The sequence below is a fragment of the Enoplosus armatus genome, chromosome 5, assembly GCF_043641665.1.
Source record: "Enoplosus armatus isolate fEnoArm2 chromosome 5, fEnoArm2.hap1, whole genome shotgun sequence".
Lineage (NCBI taxonomy): Eukaryota > Metazoa > Chordata > Actinopteri > Centrarchiformes > Enoplosidae > Enoplosus > Enoplosus armatus.
Genome location: NC_092184.1, coordinates 6131435 through 6150563, shown reverse-complemented (window position 1 = coordinate 6150563; position 19129 = coordinate 6131435). Strand labels below are relative to the sequence as shown.

Sequence of the window (19129 nt, the reverse complement as noted above, 5' to 3'; positions counted from 1 at the left end):
GAGTGCTTGTTTGGAAAGCGTTCTCCGAAGGCAGATAAACAAAGTAAAATGAAACATGATCAACATAATTGAATCCCCCTTTGTCTCACCTCTCAAATTGATTCAGATAGATCTGTTGCCAGGTCTTGATTTTTAATGGTGCAGAGGCACAACATGTTTTATCTTGGCAGGGAAAATGTAATTGGAATGTTAAAAGGTGTTTTTTTTTTTTCTCCAGGAAAACAGGATCATTACCAAAGCCAAACAAGCAAAACATGAGTTTTGTTGGAGGAGACAAGATCATTAAAATAAGTTTCTAAAAATGCCTGCTCTTCCACCTGTTTTACTTTCCCTGTAATGACCAAACAAACGTATGAATGTCAAGAGGATCATAAATCTATCATGGTGTTAATGGAACAGTCCCAGAGGGAAGTCAAACTCAAGTAGGCTTGTCCTTCTAACCAATGTTCATTTTTCAGCAGCTGCTTCCTCTCGAGCCCTCAAGCTTTTTATGGGACTGAAACAAACTGCTGACACCTCCTGCCACCGGCTGAAGCACATCCCAGAAAACGCTCAATCCAACTGGAAAAAAAGGGGCACTTGAACCCACCGTACTATATGCAAGTGTTACACAAGAGAGGACGAACGCCTGCAGCATTTCAAGGTCATGCAGGTGTTCTTTCACCACTAACGCAATCCACGTGCCGCGTTTATACGACTGCATGAGTAACAAGAAAATTGTTCTTCTGCAGCACTTCATCAGAGTGAATAAGTCATTCAATTTTGACATAATTGGCCCTTTAATTGCATCCATGTGCTGTGTTTCGTCTTAATTTTATCTGCAAAGAGAATGAAAGGTTCTGTTTCATGTACTGCTGCCTGAAACGTTTTCTCTTTGTGGCACTTTTACAAGTCCACAATGAAAACTGATCATGCTGAATGTACACTGATCTGCCACGCCGCTGGTCCTGAAATTCTATTTTAGGCTCTGTCTTATGACGACATCTATGACATTTGCAATTATATGTCCACTGATCTTCAGCCACAACTGGTCTTTAAAAGCGGAGCAGTAAAGCGGCCCGGTGTAATTCCTGTGGACTCCAGACGGAGCTGACTGTGACCTTAATAACACACTCTGGTGTCCTGCTGCTGCTCAGCTCTGCTTCACAGGCACACAGCTGCTCAAAGCCATTGTTGCTCCAGGTGCTGAATCTGTGTGCACACACACACACACACACACACACACACACACAAATACACACACATCAACAAACATGCCTTCCTACTCCCTGTCATAACTGTTTTGTGATTACATTTTTTTTTATTTGAATTTTGATTCAATTTCATTTCACTGTGAAATAATTTAACTTGGGTTGTTTTATTTGATAATTTAATGTATCAATTTCTTAAAAAAATAATATTGTAACTATTTCACACCAATACTGACTATTTTATACATCTTTATGTTTTTGCTATTCTGAACTTCTTTATTTTGCTGTACCCTATTTTATACAAACCGTTTTAGTCTACTTTTTATCTATTTACTTAGTCTGTAAGCCATATTACGATCATAAAGTAAATTGTAGTCTCTTGTTTCACTTTACGGAAAGGTTTTGTGATAGTTCTAATTTACAACTTCACGTGATTGTTTGATTATGATCCATATGAAGTAAACTCTTAGAAATTCACTCTTAGAGATGTGAAGTGTGTGATGGCAGCACTGCTGAATAAGCAAAAGGTTAGCAGTGTGTTGACAGGTTGTCCCCTCTCCACCTGTCTTGTCTTTGCCGTTGTCCCTCTCACTTCACACCTGCAGTTTAAGCCAAGATGTTTATCACAGTCTGAGTCAGCCGACCATATCTCTGCTCCGTCTCTTCTTTTCTTTCTTTTCCTCTCACATCTTTTTGTTAACCCCTGCCAGCTCTTTGAATTTTGAGTTATCACCTGAACTAAACAAGGCCAGTGATAGGGGAAGAAAACAGATGTAGGTGAGCAAATGAATGGGGAAGGAAAGAATAAAAGACCACACACCCCTGCTTGTTAGGCATTTAGCTCAAATGTTTTAACATTAATGTCTACAAAGTAAAAATTAACTGGGGAAAAAAAACAACATATTCACAAATGAGAATCGTTCATTTCCTTTTCACCAGATGGTGGCTGTCTTTTGTCATGCACATAACCAGTAGCTAACATCATAGCTTAATACATTGAGGATCAAAGACGGAGGAGAAACTCAAACCCTCTTCAAAGTGAAAACTACAAAGGGAAAGTATGATAAACCATGTGAGAGTGTCTGAGTGTGGTTACAAAGCATGCTGCACCCTGACTCATTTGCTGGACCTGAGTAAGTAAGACATGTTTTCTAAAAAAGGAAAGGTACCAATTACATCTCTGGACTGGCTCCTTCTCACGGTACCGCCCCTCAGTTTCCTTCCTTCTCAGAGTCTCTCTCTCTCTCTCTCTCTCTCTCTCCCAGGACACAGAAGGGACAAACCTACCCCTATAAACAGCTACCATCTCTCTGGGTAATAAACAGAGAGGGTCTGACTCTGGGGTCTGAAAAGACAACTTTGGCCATGTAGACGCTACACCCAGAGGAGAGGCAGCCCCTAAATAGCAGTTTAATCTCACAACCCGGCTGAGCAGAGAGGAGAATTTGTTGAGGGTCCCATAATTCCCCTAAGCAGCCCCTTGCTAGCCTCTATTGCACCAGTATCTGTACCTCAATTTCTTTCAACAGTCTTTTCCAAAAACTCTTTCTGTGGTTTTCTGTCCATATTAAAAATAAATACTGATCTACTCTTGCAATGGCTTGTAAAATTTCAACATAACAACAACAATTTGAAATGTGCATAAATTGTTTTTGTTTTGGTCATTTGGGGACAGAATGATATAAAACAAGCAGACAGACAGATGACCTTGATATATTATCACCTTATAAAGACCAATATAAAGACAAATTCATACTTTCCACATCTGTGAGACGTGAATGTTGGCATCTGCCCATGTGTGCGAGGATCTGCAGGACTGTACGCATAGCAAGTGTGAGGAGATCCTCCATTACCCACATTTATATTATTAATCTTTGAAAGAATACAAAATACACGAATGCTGTCGTGAGGTTACCATTTTCTTTCCTAATGGAGTTTTATGGCGGTTGGCAACAACGTCATGGTGCATTACGGCCACCAACTGGAATGCAGCGTGGACAGCATGGCATAAGTCTGGCATTCTCCTGTTAGCTCTGTTTTGTACTCCACTAATCGCTGAGAAAAAAAATCCCGCTGTTTAGCTAGATCTTTGACTTATGCTAACTTTTTTTGCTGGTCAGGCAGCGTGTACAATGGGATCATCTGTTAGTAATTCCAGCTTATCATTTGTGAGAATTGGCTGCTTTTCTTTGCTTTATGTTACAGAAAACTGAATATATCTGGGTTTGTAACTTTTGGTCGGACAAAACAATCAATCTGAAGACAGACAGTTGGGATTTGCTGTCATCTTACAGACAATTGATTCATCAAGCAGATAACCAACAAATTGATTGATAATGAAAATGATCGTTAGGCGCAGACCTACCCGACATGTTATCGTATGATTCACTGTAAATGTAAAATATGAATTGATCGTACGCTACTTTTAATGTTGAATTGTTGTATCATTTGTGTCCTCTACTTACACTATAATCATTCTAACTAGACATTTGGACAACACTACAAAATGACACACTATGTAGTGAATAGTGACTGATTTTGGACATAGCCATGTAGTTACAGAAGCCAGTGGAACAGAGGCATGCTGGGAGAGAGGGTGCAGCTTCAGCTTTCAATAAACCCCTTAGTGATCTTGGCTGATCTGAGGCTGTGACCCTCACCAGTGGGAGTAAACTTAGGTTCAATCACACTCTATTACTTATCCGACTGCCTCCTTCATCCACTCACACACACACACACCCACACACACACACACACACACACACATGCACGGACACGCACACATAGTAAAGCAGAGGAAAGGCTGCTGACTCCTATTAAGAGAGGTGTGACTGAAGTCACAAATCACACACACTGGTGTTAAACTGACACAGTGGACAGGAAGAAATATCATCTTCCCGTTCTGTGAATGCACACACACACACACACACACACACACACACACACACACACGTATTGTCTGTACCACATGGTAACCTGACTCTTCTCATTGGATAAATGGGAGGATAGGGAGGTGTTAGGTTTTTGCGGATGGCGTGGTATAGGGTCTGTTTTAGATTAGTCAGCCGTGATCTGCAGCCTCCTGTGTCAGTGGGGCTCTCAACTGTACTGATGGGCGTACAAGGGTTATGACAGCAGAGAGAAAGGCTCGGCAGCCTGTTCCTTCATTGCCTCCCCTCAGAGGGACATTAGGTCAGCATGCCCCCACCCCTCCTTCCTCTCCCCACTGGCTCTGAATTCCCCACTGAACAACACATTCCTCCTTCCCAGTCCCTCTGTTTATGACACGCCATCCTTTGAAGCAGCATGTGAGTGTTTGTGTACGTGTATGTGCATGGGTGCACGAATGTGTGTGTGTTTGTGTGTTATCCTTGAGTAACTGAGCCTTGTTGAATACATAAACGTTTCAGCATGACACTATCGAAGTTGGAGCGTGTGTTTGAGCGCGTTGGACACACCTGAGCAGGTATGATAAGGGCATACATCTGCGTGACAGCTGTTTTATACATCGCCACACTGAAGGCGGAATCCAGGCCAATTGAATTACACAGAGAGAGGGAGAGTGCATGAGAGCGATTGGGTGGAGGAGAGAGCTATGAGTCATCACCAAACTTGGGATGCGCTGGTTTTAAAAGGCAGAGATTGAGAGGGGCAGACAGGGTGTTGAGACGAAGAAAAACAAACGAGTTGCTTTTCTAATTAAAGCAGCCCTGAAGGAGAGGGTGGGGGTGTTAGGGAGTCAGGGGGTGGCGGAGGTCAAAGCAAGCTGAGTCATTCCTTTACACCCATTTCCTGTGATCGGGGCATTTTGGGAGCGGGCAGCAGGGTGAAATGATGTGTTTGATTTATGCAATCTTTCCTCATTTCTCCTCCCATTCAATGCACCCTCACACACATATCAGACATGTACAACCGTGAGAACAACATATTCAAACACACCAGTTCATACATGTGCAGTATGTATTTATGCACACGTGCTCACACATATGCATGAACGTATACCTATGTGGATAGAGGCCTACAGACATTTTGCCATATCAGTACGAAGACAGAAAATAGTAGCCTCCCCCAAATCAGGCAAATCAATCAATGCTATCAAGCTTTACCATCATTCACTACTTTTTAATTGCATCTGATATGTTCTATATATGTTTATACCTATTATTTTGCACTTTTAACCAGTGTTGGAAATTACCGGTACATTTACTAAAGTATTGTACAATTTTGAGGTACCTGAAATTTACTTTCATCATTACACTTCTTCTCTACCACATTTCAGATGATAGTAGTATATAGTCATTTTTGGCCCAGTACATTTTTATTATATATAATATAGTTCCAAGTTACTTTGCAGATTTTGCCTAAAAGACATGAGTATTTAATACAATATGATTCATTTTTATGTTAAACTACACAATAGTAGGCAAAAATATCTCCATCTCATCTCATAAATGCACCAGTACTAATAATCAAATACCATATATTATAGAAATAGCATTGTATAATGTCAAATCTGCATAATGATTACTTTAACTTTTGATAGATCATTTAACTTCTGCCATGAATTCTTATGTCCAAATTCTGAATGCAGGACTTAATGTAATGTAATATTGTGGCATTGCTACTTTTATTTACTGTAAGTAAAGCATCTTAATACTTTTCCACCACTGCTTTTGATCATGCTCATTTTCCATATGTGTCAGTTTTGATTTGATGTTGGCCTTCTTTCTCTGTCTGACACCTCCCCCTGCCTCCATTATAAAGTACCAAACAAATAAATTAGACAACGTACATATTAACACATGTGCATAACATATTGACAAAAAAGAAAAAGGGGCGAACAGGTATAATAGAATCCAGACTTCAAAAGTGGGCACTAATTCAAGCCAGTCTATCTTAGCATCAGCATCCCAGTCCGGCCCTCTGGCACTGCTGAATCATAAAGGCTAACGCTCAATACACTGGAAGCAAGAGAGCTCCACACACAGCACGCCTTCCCAAGTGGCGTCTGAGTACTCTTTGACAAAATGAATTTATCAGCTTTCTGACCACAGTGATGATAAAGAAGGAGATCATAAAGTCTACTGCATTCCACTGAGGTCCAGTTAGAGTTCGGAAGATGGTATCTGTGGTTGATTTTTGGTTCACACCACCTGATGAACACGTGTGACTGCGCCGCTGAGTGTGGTCCTCGTTTTCTTTCAGATATACCCGCTGGTCTCTGCACTGCAAATAGGTGTTCCAGAGACCTAGAATTGACTGCCTGGCCACCCAAGTGTACAGGATGTGAACTAATACTTTACAGTAAGGAATCGTACTCCCTAGAGATATAAAAAGGCTCAGGGATGAGTCTGGAAGGCACCCAAAGGTCTGTCAGTAGTTAATGCTAACTGACAGGAAAGTCCAACAGTAAGAGCAACAGGAAGAGGAAACTCTCCCCCACAACATCCTGGATAGCCTGCCTATGTGTGAATGGATATTTTCAGACACTGCACAGGGTTTCTGAGTCTGTATTTGTGCTTCACAGCTGGTATTGACATGGCAAAGTTTCAGCGTCTCATTAGTTAAAAAGCATCTGTGTTCCAGTTTGTGTGTCTCCACTATTATGCAGTGTGGGAAAGTAATGTTGTTCTTCTGACAGATATTTACAGTTTGTCTTGAACACTTGTGACATGGTTGTCTGTCTGCTGCTCTGCTTGTTTGTTATTGCCGTCTCACCACATCAGATCTCAGCTATTCACGCCACTTGAGACAATTCAGCCCCGTTAGGAGAGGCTGGGTTGGTTTTCTCAACAAACCGTCTCTCTTCCCACCTTGTCTGTAGAGCCCTGTGGAAGTCGTCCTTCCCTTTTAAGTCCCATAGTCATCTAATGGTCAGAGTGTGTGCACCCAGACATCCTGAGTCACTTATGATGCGGGTTCCTTTCTGTGGGAAAGCTTGACCATGTGTGCCGTGCTCGATCGTTCATTGCTCATAAACAGTAGGAGCACAGCCTGCGATGTAAAATAAACTGGCCGCCACAACATGTCGTCGCTACCGTTAACTAGAGTGAAAACAACAACCGCACTGCCAGATGAAAGGGCTGCAGCAGGTCGCACAACTGCTCTGCTTGTGCGCCACTGACGCTTTGATAGATAATCCTATGGCTCTTTCTTGTTTTATGAGCTCAACTGCTAGGGGGTAGCCGTCTGGCACATTAGTACAACTGTGGGATGTGGGTGTGATGCAGAGCCTGTCACAAAGCTGGTGTTACCTCCAGATGAAATAAGCAAACAAATACTGAACTGTCTGACTCCAAGTGAGCTGCTGGTGTCCTCCACAGCCTGGAATGAGCACTGAAAAAGTGTCGTTGAGAAAAATAAGGTGAACTGTGATGGGCAACATCACATTTACAGCTAAATGGAAGTTTTTGCCACCCTTGATGGATTCAGTAGGATGGTTGATGTCATAGGGCAAAGTAGAGCAGCATCTGGGGTGGTCACTGTCTATAAATATCACACTCGGGGTGTTCCTCTTGTCTCTTTCCTCATGCTCACATACAATATGAAACAACCTTTTCACCTCAAACATGTACACCCTCTTGATTAAGGGTGTCTATTTCACATCCTCCACTGTCTGCCCTGCTCTATCTATCCACATTCCTCCCTGCAAGTTTCTGTCTTTCTCTCAGAGGCACACAGACACGGGTCTATTTGCTTGAATTTCTCATTTCCTGTTTGGGGTGTGTATCCGATCCCTTGTTCTTGTGCCCAACACACATCAAACACTCATGCTGCTTAAAATGAGAAAAAGAGACAGAAAGGAGGATACACCGAGCGCATATAAATGAGGGAATGATGGCAAAAGTAGATGTGTATGAGAGAGGGGTGTGTGTGTGGAGAGAATCAGGACGAACATGTGAGGACAGTGGAAGGAAAAATCCTGACTGAGGACACAGACACAGTGAAACCAAAGGAAAATGAAAAAGGAGTAGAAAATACAAAGTGGTTAATTTTCATAATATCCACAGATATGGCCAAATAAGGCCAGACTCGTGCCAAACGCTGGGTTCATACTGCAAAATCGTTTTTCATCCTGATCTAATTTTCAAGGAATCTGGACTGCTTTCACTTCCCATAGCAATTTGTTTTTATTTCTTGTAATTATCTGTTTAGTCAGTCATTTTCTAAATTTCCTTTAACAAGGCTGTGGTGCCAGTCGATCGGGGGGGGTGGCGGGGCTGCTTGGTATGAGCCATTAAAAAAAAAAAACCTAGCGTAGTCTGCTTCACATTTCCACCTTCAAGAACTGATTCCATTCAGCCTGTGTGTGGGCTTACACTCAGGTATGGAGCCATGGCTTCGGTGGCTAGTAGCAACAGTCTGTTCTGCCCGCAAATAAGAGATAAACCAAGCACTGCTCTTTGTTATCAAAGTTACAGTGCTGAAATTAAAAGGGAATGAATGATGGGAGAGTCAATTGGACACATTTGAGACAGTCAATTAAAACGTCCCTCTTTGTTTTGTTTTCAATGGCCAGTTTTTATGAAGGGAACAAACTACTTCTTTGTGTCCTGCTTTTAGAGCACATCAACATGTCAGCAGAAACAACTCAAACCCCTTTGCAACATTGTTTTATCAAACTATGGACAAATACCAGAAAAACTCATACTCAGTCTTCAATCAAGCGTAGAAAATAAGTGAACTTTTTGAAGGGTTCTTATTTGTTATATGTAAATAGTTGTAAGTTCAGCAAAGCGCATCGGTCACTACCTTTTAACTAAAGCCCTATTGAATAACTTCACAGTTGTCTAAAATGTGTGTTTAAATGCAAAAGCTAAGACCTTCAAGAAACAAGCAGAGCAAAAAAATAATAATATTTTGTTAATCTGGATTCAGATTCTTATAAAATCCTATCTGCTCACCAGGACTTATACTGCAGCTGATTTCATTGCACTCACTCAAGGTAACAACCTTACTTTATACTTAAAACAGCCCTACAAGAAATGTAAACAGACGCTTAAACAAAATATAAACACAATTGCTTTCTATACCCTCCTCCAGTTCCCACCCCTAACCCGCCTGGCAAGTCCAAGAAACACAGGAGAAAACAGAAGAGGTTTTAATGTGGAAAGGTAAAGCCAGCAGCAGACTTTTTAGGCAGGTATGCATCACGTTTCTTTTTCCAATTACATGGAATTTCCAACTCCTCACTCCCCTGTAGCGCAAATAACTTTAGTCAATGTGTGATGTGTCATTTCAGGATGTTGATTTACATGCTGGCTGACGGCTACACTGATCAACAGGAGGTTCCACTGGGACGTGAAGGAGAGACTTGGTAATGCTGCAGTATAATGTGAGCAATCCCTGCGATTCGCAGATGACTCAAAGAGACTATCAGCAGAAAAAGGCCGGCTTACAGAGAAACCAAATATCTAAACCAAGCACAAGCAAGATAGAGGGAAACAAGAAATAGGAGGAAGGGTGGAGCTCAAGAGGATGAGTTTTTTTCCCCCCACTTTATCTATAATTTAGCTTGAAGTCCTTTGCCCAGCCCGCTAGAAAAACATATGGTTCAAATAAGTGCGACCCCCCACAGACCCCCTGAAGTCATGCTCTCATTAGTGAATTATTTGGACAGAGTGGAGCAAAGGAGGGGAAACAAGACTGGTATTTCGGCTTCTACGAAAAACTGGCTAAGTCTGACATGTCTGTTAAAGGGGTGGAGTAAAAGAGTAGTAGGGGGTTGTTCTAAACACTCACTACGCAATGGTCTTAAATGCTACAATATAATAAATAGTAAGAAGTTTCTGGACCAGGCCTATGTAACATATACTCCACTCACTCTGAGGCCTCATCGTTCATTGGCTGGCGACCCTGGAATGTCACTCACATTCCCCCTGACCTTCATCTGTCTCTTGCTCTGGTTGCTCGTATATCTCTGCGCTCCTCCATTTGTGTTTGTTTTAACTTTCTCAGGACCCCTCCAAAGCCCACGCTCATGCATCGTACACCCAAGAGGACAGCAATTTCCCTCCTCCGTCCTCCCAGCAAGCCAGATTTTCTCTACCTCTCTCCCTCCCACACTGTCTCTCCCACTCACTGTCTGCGTTGACTCTCATGTGGGGCTGAGGCTGTAACGTCAGCTCGTTCTCAGTCAATCTTGTTGTGGGTTTTTTTTTTTCCCTTCCTCAAGCGCTACTAGTAAAACCATCACAGAACTAGACGTGTTATGGCTCAGAGAAAGTCGACTCATAGATGATCTTGCTAAGAGAAAGTGAACTCACTCTCTGGGTTTAGTAAGTATGCAACGCAGGGTCATGGTGAGTCACCCGACTGTTTGGCCACTTACTCTTCACTGCGGGATGTTGCTTCTGAGTCAGGGCAGCAGACTGGACTGGGCTGTATCCTCTGTGTCACATGCTTCTCTTGAACGTCTCTTATTCTTTTGAACTTCTAACCCTAACCATCTAAAACCAAAACACACCAAACCACCAACCTACATCTCGAATGGTTGACTTTTCCTTTCTGGTACACAGGACAGATGACCCTCTCCTAACTCCACTGACCCACAGCACCTTCTGACTACAGACAGTGTAGAGTTTCAAGCAAAGGAAAGGTGTTTCAGCTTGGACGTGTTTCTGCTTAAGGGTTGCGTGATGTTTTTGCAAACCAGTTATTTGAGGCTGGGGTGCGTCAGATGCCATGTGTGAGTGAGTAAAGTTGTGGAGATGTGCACCTGTGCCATATTTGTCCCCCCATTGCCATATCTGTGGTTGCCGGAGGCCGACATTGCTGCGTTCAGATGGCAGGAAACTTCCACTGCAACATCCTCAAGCCTTGAGGCATGTGGAAGAAGACCAAAAGGAACTGTGACTGAGGCTGTACTATTGTATTACATGAGCCTGCATTTTAACTAATTGGGATATTATTGCAGTTCAGTCAGAGAGGTTGAGACTTGATGACAGAGTGTCTCTCAAAATTAAAGTCATAATTCCAGACAAGCCAGGGAAAATTGGCTCCCACGTGAATAATTTACCTAATCCTGAACTAATAATTCGGTCATAACACATTACTCACCATCTGAACATTTCTCTGGTTAACCTCACATGAACATAGTTCGCAGTCTTATGGTTGCCTACAAACCTAACCGGTTATTCTGCTCAATTTTAATGGGTATTTCATTGAAGGTCTATACTGACACCTGCTGGTATGGGACAGGGAAACACAAAACGTAGCCACAATCAATATGGAACACCCTCCCAAAAACGTGCAGTTTCCTTCTCAGACACAACACAAGATGTATGCGTGAATTAAACACAAGGGGCTATAGTTTAACCTGTATTTTCAAGTAATACACATTTTAACAACACTTACCACTCAAATAATAAACTTAGATAACAATCTTTTGCACGGAATGTAGTGTTTTCCGTACATTTAGACGTAATATTCACCCGCTGCACGGCTTGTATCCTTTAAGTTAACTTCAAAAATTACTCTGAACAATTCGAGTAAAAAAGACTTTGCGACCTTTGCGACCGTCCAGTCAATGGCGCACGTGCCGGAATACGGCAGTGAGAAGAAGATGGCGGAGGGAGGTAATGATGCAGAGCTGCTGAAGGAGAAGGCGAATAAGTACTTCAAAGGTAATACGACAGACTTGTCAAATCGGTGGCTTTTATCAGTAGTTTTTTACAGACAAATATGTAACCACTAATTACAGTAGGGACATAATCGTGTTGCAACATGCTCCAACCGGAGCCGGTCGCTAATGTGAAGCTAAGCTAACACTGCTGAGAGAGCATGCTAACTGTAAACCCCATTCATTGGATTACACTGAATAGAAACAGCGGTTAGCTGAGTTGGCTAACGCTAGCTGGCAGCCAGTTCAAAATCAGCAGCAACAGCATCGATGTTAACCCATGCCGTCACGCGTCATGCAGTGCACCGCTAACTTGCTCAGATTTAGTTCTTCCTCTGGGGTTTAACCGCATGGCCCGCTGGTGTGTTCACGCATTTGTATGTATTCAGTCGCGCCATCAGGTTATCGTAGTTTTAAGCGAGGTTCAGATGCAACTCCTAGAATGTTCTGTTAGCTAGCGGGCGCGTGTGAGCAACAGCAAGGCAGAGCCTCCGTTGAATAACAGTCACCCAGTGTTCAGTGTGGTATTGCTTTTTAACTCGTTTTTCAATACGGTTACATTTTAATTTATGTTAGGTAGACGTTAGTTCATTTTAAAAGGAGGTAAATTCTAATAGTCACGTTGCGCCTCCGTTTTGGTCCAAGAACTTGTTCAATTTGAGAAGCAACCAAAAACGAAAGTCAAGTTCACTGCCTTTGGTGCACTCTGAAATCCCTGTTTTGGCTGCTTGTTAATTTAAGTATATTTCAAAATGCCATTCACCGCCCGTTCCTCCTAATGCAAGATACTAGAGACTTTTAACGTTACTGATGTCATGCTCCAGAGTGTACCTGTTTAACGTGCTTCAGGTAGGTTGAAGTTTGGGGTGTCGAGGGGCCTGGCCATTACCAGCGCTGACACCGTGATGAGTCAGAGCAGATGTAAGGGAGAGGCTGTCAGTCGTAGGATGTGCAGGATAGCCTTTTGTCTGAGATATGCTGCATAGAATAAGCAATAGGACAAGGTTAAATATTTATTCAATCAATGGGTGATTGGAGTTCTAATGTGCCATCACCTATCCCAATATAAAACGTATTTCTCCATCGTGTTGGAGACTTAATCATGTCAAATTAGTAAATTAAGGCAATTAGGTGTTGCTTGCTTAATGACAAATATTACATACATAAATTGCAAACCCTGATTTAGTTTGTTAGCTACTGGTAGGCTAAATGCAAGCACATGATCTGTTCATAAACAGTGTTTTTTTTGTGTAACTGATTTGCAAGATATTGTAACAAAATTCAATCAAGTACCCCCAAGTGGGTAGAAATAAGCATAACACTGACATTTCGGTGAGATAATTAAAGGAAGCAGTTAAAGGAAGTTTTTCCACTGTGTCTCATAACTTTCAAAGTTTTGAGACACATTGTCCATGCACTGATGTGAGTGTGCGAGGCCTCGAGCACAAAGTAATGTCTTGAAGTAGCTCATGTTGTCTTACTGTCAAAACCCCAAACATATTCAAGTTACACTGATATGAAATTGGAAAACTAAATCTTTTTGAGAAGCTTTTACTGTAAAATATTTGGTGTATTTACTTGAAACATGACTGGAATGATTCATTGATGGTCAGAATTGTCATGGATTAATTATCTGTTGATTGACTGATCAACTGTTTTTTTTGGCATTATTGTCCAACTAGTATCACCACAGTAAGAAATGAATACCTGTACACAAACTCAGTGTTTTGCAATGAAGATGTGACATTTGTTTTTCAGAGAAAGACTATGAAAATGCAATCAAGTACTACTCAGAGGCCTTGGAGGTCAATCCATCCAATGCCATCTACTACAGCAACCGAAGCCTGGCATACCTACGCACAGAGTGCTATGGCTATGCCCTGGCTGATGCTACGAAAGCCCTGGAGATAGACAAAAACTACATTAAGGGATATTACCGCCGTGCCACCTCCAACATGGCACTGGGCAAGTTTAAGGCTGCACTTAAGGACTATGAGACGGTAAGAAATATAACATTTTTAATTATTAGTAGCTGCACACTTTTAACTGCCATGTACTCTGAACCTAGAACATATGCACATGTGCATAGTATAACTAAATGTTTTTCCCTGATCTCTCAAAAGATAGAGCTCTCCAGTTCCATCTGTTGATCTGTCACCATAAGTTAGGCTCTTCATGTTGCCTTAACAGTCTGGTGTAGGGATCATCCTTTAATCCAGTCATGATGCCAATTAGATCCAGTGTGAAGGCACTCATACCACAGCTAATTTGGAGTCTATTGCTGTTCTCATAATAAGAAATATAAATATACTAGGGCTGTGGCAACAAAGACCTCTAAAGCTCAGCCATAGTCATTGCAATTTATTGCACAAACTAGCCTAAGCACCATGACAACAGAAAATGAGTTAATCCTTTTGAAGTTATGAGAGGTTGGAGCTAGATTTATATGTATTTATAGATCTCTGAAATGTATAGGCCATAACACTGACTGACTGTGAATGTTTTAAAGTACCACACACAGCAAATATTTTCCATACAGTATAAACTGTTTGCATAATTAAGAAATCCAAATCATAATAACCTTTTATTACCATTTACATCCTGTTATTTGCAGCTACACTGAGTCAATATGTCTGCCTTAATGCCAGGTGGTGAGTAACCAGTGTGATTAATTCATATCATTTCCCTGTTGTGATGATAGGTAGTGAGGGTTCGACCAAATGACAAGGATGCACGGATGAAGTATCAGGAATGTAACAAGATTGTAAAACAGAAGGCTTTTGAGAGAGCCATTGCCAGCGATGAGATCAAAAAATCTGTTGTTGACTCTCTGGACATTGAGAACATGAGTAAGTTTTCTCTGTTATTGGACAAATATATAAAAAAAAATATCTGTAAGAATGTGCTTTGATCAAATTTGTGCTGATTGAGTAAAACATTATGTTGCATGTTAAATAGATAGCACAGCAAAATACACTGGTGTGAACATTGTATGAAGCTTTTGATTCTTTAGTGTATTACTTGATTTTTTTGTTTGAAATTAAGATGGTCTTGTATTGCAGCGATTGAGGATGACTATGAAGGCCCCAAACTTGAAGATGGGAAGATCACATTGACGTTCATGAAGGAGATGATGGATTGGTTCAAAGACCAGAAGAAACTGCACAGAAAGTGTGCTTATCAGGTAAACATTTGTTCATTGGAAATGAATTCACTGAAGGAAACTTACCTATAATTAAACTTTTTTCTTTCTTCTTTCAGATTTTGGTGCAAGTTAAAGATGTTCTATCGAAACTACCAAGTCTTGTTGAAATCGCATTAAAAGAGGTGAGAAATTTGCAGATAATCAGTAGTGAAGTGACTTAAAGTTGTAGTTTGTCTACAATGAGCAGAATGATCTTCTTTCATTACCAACTTTTTTTCTTATGGTTCTTTTATACAGTCATCGTCTTTTGTGGGACTCTATTTAAAGTGTTCTGTTTCTCTTTGCCACAGACAGAAAAAATAACTATTTGTGGCGACACCCACGGGCAATACTATGATCTCCTCAACATCTTCAAGTTGAACGGCCTGCCCTCAGAGACCAATCCTTATGTATCCTTTCTTTTTGCAGACAGCCACCCATCAGCTTTTTAAATTGTTGTTTAGTGCAGTCTTCCTCCTTGTTTGTACCATTCTGTGTCTAAAACGACAACAACAGCCAAAAACCTCAAATTCAGAACTTGTGCGTCATAATGCTTAACCACAGAATTCAGCTCTTCAATGGTGACTTTGTGGATCGTGGCTCTTTCTCTCTTGAGGTCATTCTCACCCTCTTCGGCTTCAAGCTGCTCTACCCCGACAACTTCCATTTGCTTAGGGGTGAGAGCACTCACAGTGTGCCTGTGCATGAGTCTGTTGATGCATGTGTAGTATCTGCAGATGTGTGTTGTAACATGTCACTTAACGTGTCGTTATAAAGTTCAGCACAGCACTGAAAGTCATATTTTCATGTTCATATTTCATTTGGTTTCTGTTATATTACAGACTTTGTGTTAACATATAAAGTTGTTTAACCAAGATTTTTACCTGCAGGTAACCATGAGACAGACAACATGAACCAGATGTATGGATTTGAAGGGGAGGTCAAAGCCAAGTACACAGCCCAGATGTTCCAGCTGTTCAGCGAGGTCTTCCAGTGGCTGCCTCTTGCAGAGTGTATCAACACCAAAGTACTGGTAAGCAGTGGCATTGTGAGCTGAAAGCAGTAAAAGGGGCTTGCAACTAATGTTATTGTTCACCAGGCCCAGTCTCTGTTTGATACAAAAGTAGTGGAGTAGTAAAGATACTAGACTAACCAGAATTATCTTTGCCTGCCTGTTTATCCCGGAGAGATGCAGGAGAGGAAAGCAGATGAAAATAGTAGACTCCTACAAGCTGTCTTCATTTACAGTCGGTGTTTAAATGCATGTTGCCTTTACAAGGCAATGCAACTTGTGATGAATTATTTAATTATCTTTAAATACAGTGAGTGGATTTACTTTTTGTGGGAAAAACTGCAATAATTTACCTGAATCTTACTGATGACTGCTGTTGTTATTATTAATGATTTTTGCAACCCTTAATGACAGTTATTTGATATTTTGTACTGTGCACGCAGTTCTAATACGAGTCTCCATCTCAGGTTATGCACGGTGGACTCTTCAGTGAAGATGGTGTCACATTGGAAGATCTCAGGAAGATTGACAGGAACAGACAGCCTCCAGACTCAGGTAGGATCAGACTCCAAATGCACCGTCAGTATGAAACTCTCTCTAGAAAGGAAAACGGGTACATTTCAACACCTTCCTCCTCTCTTTCACAGGTCCCATGTGTGACCTCCTCTGGTCAGATCCACAGCCTCAGGTCAGTTCACACCCACCCAATACCTCATTAGGTCTATTTGGAGTATCCAGCAGTTTGTGTCAGAGCAACATGCAGTCCACTTCTATTTTAGATCAAGAATTATTTGTCCACTTCTCTCTTGTTCATGCAGAATGGCCGGTCAGTCAGCAAGCGAGGAGTGAGTTGTCAGTTCGGGCCAGATGTGACGGAGCGCTTCCTGGAACAGAACAAGCTAGACTTCATTGTGCGTAGTCATGAGGTCAAAGCTGAGGGCTACGAGGTCACTCACTCAGGGAAGTGCATCACCGTGTTCTCAGCACCCAACTACTGGTATGTAATCATGCTGGCTAACTTAAGAGTGTTGTGTCAGCTGTTACTGAGGCTGTTCACTTTAACTGTTGTGTGTTGTATTCTGCTTTCCCCCAGTGATCAGATGGGAAACAAAGGAGCTTACATCCACCTCAGGGGATCAGACCTCAAGCCAGAATTTCACCAGTTCACTGCTGTGGTCAGTATCCTGTACTCTTACTGAAATTATAATCGTCATCATGTGTCAACATGTCATCATGCCCATTGGTTTTGGTAATAATTTTACGCAAGAGCTTCATTGTGCAGATTTTGAACATGGTGTTACAGTGACATCTACTGGGGACTCAGATGTAAACTGGTCCTGCCCCATTGTCTAAACTGCTTATTTAGAAGACAAATTAATCTGGAAGTTAAGTTATTAACTGAAACCTCTGCATTACATTACAGAGCCACTTCAGTTAAAGAGTTAAGTAAAATGTTAGAACCAACTAGGATGAAGACAAAAACTACTAAAAACATGTTTACTTCTAGGTGGGGACGTTAACTTTGCAACAGGCTATTAATGACTTAATTTGGAAGCCTGGCTGGAAAAGCTTTTAAAAAGCTTGTTGAAGCATGGTCTAATGTTTGTCATCCTCTCATCCTCCTTTACAGCCTCATCCGAATGTCAAGCCCATGGCGTATGCCAACACGCTAATGCAGTTGGGGATGATGTAGAGGCCACGCTAATCTGTCTGTGACACTGACGACCTCCCATCTGACCTGAACCATCCCAGCCACATCACTCCCTCCAGTGCTCGGACATGCTCTCGTTCATGCTTAGCCTAAGGGATCCCTCTCCCCGACAAACCTCCGCTAGTTGTATGCAGAAAACACGTGGTGTAGTTCAGGTGGGAAGAGATCACTTACACCTGTCCAGTCCAGAACTGGGTACGTTCTTTCATGTTATCGGTTAAAACTGGAAAATCCCCATCTCCATTGTTCATTTACCCGCTCATGTGTTCCATCACTGGGTAAGAAACCATCCCTGAGAATTTCAGACGAGTCTCCTTGGAGCTGCTTGGTTTTAAATATTTGATATACTCAGCAGATGGGATCAAATAGCTGGTATGTACCAAAGATCTGTAATGAAAATGATTGTTCAGTTTTTACAAGGAGCGTCTTGTGACTCTGAAACCTAGTATTGTACTGTTGGCCTGTGTACACAGCTTAGGGCATTGTAAACTGGGTTAAGAGCAGCATGTCCATCAGTGTTTCTCAAACCATCCCACAGTATGTCAGTTTATTTTTTTGTTTTACAGGAATACAAAATATGATTACATGTATGATCCCAGTCCAAAAGAAAAAATAGATTGATTGTCTCTGGGTACACTCTTAAAGGTGCTGTTTGCCATTAGTGGTGTATTTAGTTGGTTCAGTCATGTAGCTGGTAATGTTTATTTTGCACTGCTGCACTGCTTCCTGTTGAGGAAGATACTGCTCCTCTCCATGTTTCATCCTTGACTGTCATTGTGCCACTCACCCGACAGCTCCCGCACAGTCTACTCTCCAAACTAGCTTTGGTGTAAGGCAAACACTGATGGCACTCTAGTCTCCAATACATGTTGGATTACTGGTGACTTATTACCCCCATATGTGGATTTCTTCAGTACACAAACGTCCAAAATGAAATCCTGTCTTGAAAACGCACAGCTGCATTGTTTAATGGCCCTCAACTTTTTAGATAAAGAAATACACTGGTGTGTATGTATATATACTGTATCATTTAAAGATTCCGTGTAATGTTTGGAGAAAATTATTGAATAAAAAAATCCAGTCCAGTGATTTTAGAAACAAGCCTGTATCTTTATTTATGTCTACACTTGTTTTGTAACACAGTGTCCTTTGCGGGCGGGGTTTACAGTTTCAACTACCAATGAATATGTTAATTTGAAATACTTGATGAAATATTACACACAATTTACTGTAGGTTCACAAACAATCTGCAATTAACGAAGGAAAGAAGGGCCGCTTCCTCATCGGGTGGCAGTCGCATTTATTTGACGTCACCAGTCGCAACAGCTGATCGTCAATCGTCAACTATGCGCCACGAGTTGACAACACAGCACGAGTTTCACCTTGTTGTGAACCCAGTTGGACACGGAGA

At 41.6% G+C, this 19129-nt stretch overlaps 1 protein-coding gene across 2 annotated transcripts; it reads left to right on the top strand.

Annotated features, from left to right (window-relative positions):
• The first annotated feature begins 11718 nt into the window (after positions 1-11718).
• Positions 11719-18798, top strand: ppp5c (protein phosphatase 5, catalytic subunit). Of its 2 annotated transcripts, XM_070905716.1 has the most exons (13): positions 11719-11815; positions 13570-13811; positions 14513-14660; positions 14874-14995; positions 15073-15138; positions 15307-15405; positions 15567-15672; positions 15886-16028; positions 16475-16562; positions 16655-16695; positions 16826-17004; positions 17101-17182; positions 17638-18798. In XM_070905716.1, exons 1-13 carry the CDS (start codon positions 11719-11721, stop codon positions 17698-17700), a joined length of 1476 nt encoding a protein of 491 aa, XP_070761817.1. In that variant the 3' UTR covers positions 17701-18798. The 2 variants fall into 2 exon arrangements, with proteins under 2 accessions (XP_070761817.1, XP_070761818.1); XM_070905717.1 differs by lacking the exon at positions 15073-15138 and having other exon boundaries at positions 11755-11815.
• Positions 18799-19129: the final 331 nt, after the last annotated feature.

Excerpts from the sequence above, each read along its gene's own strand:
- ppp5c (XM_070905716.1), top strand. The coding sequence starts at position 11,719 with ATGGCGCACGTGCCGGAATACGGCAGTGAGAAGAAGATGGCGGAGGGA. Across the intron at positions 11,816-13,569 it reads GGCGAATAAGTACTTCAAAG|AGAAAGACTATGAAAATGCA; the intron begins GTAATACGACAG and ends TTTGTTTTTCAG. Across the intron at positions 17,005-17,100 it reads TTCTCAGCACCCAACTACTG|TGATCAGATGGGAAACAAAG; the intron begins GTATGTAATCAT and ends GCTTTCCCCCAG.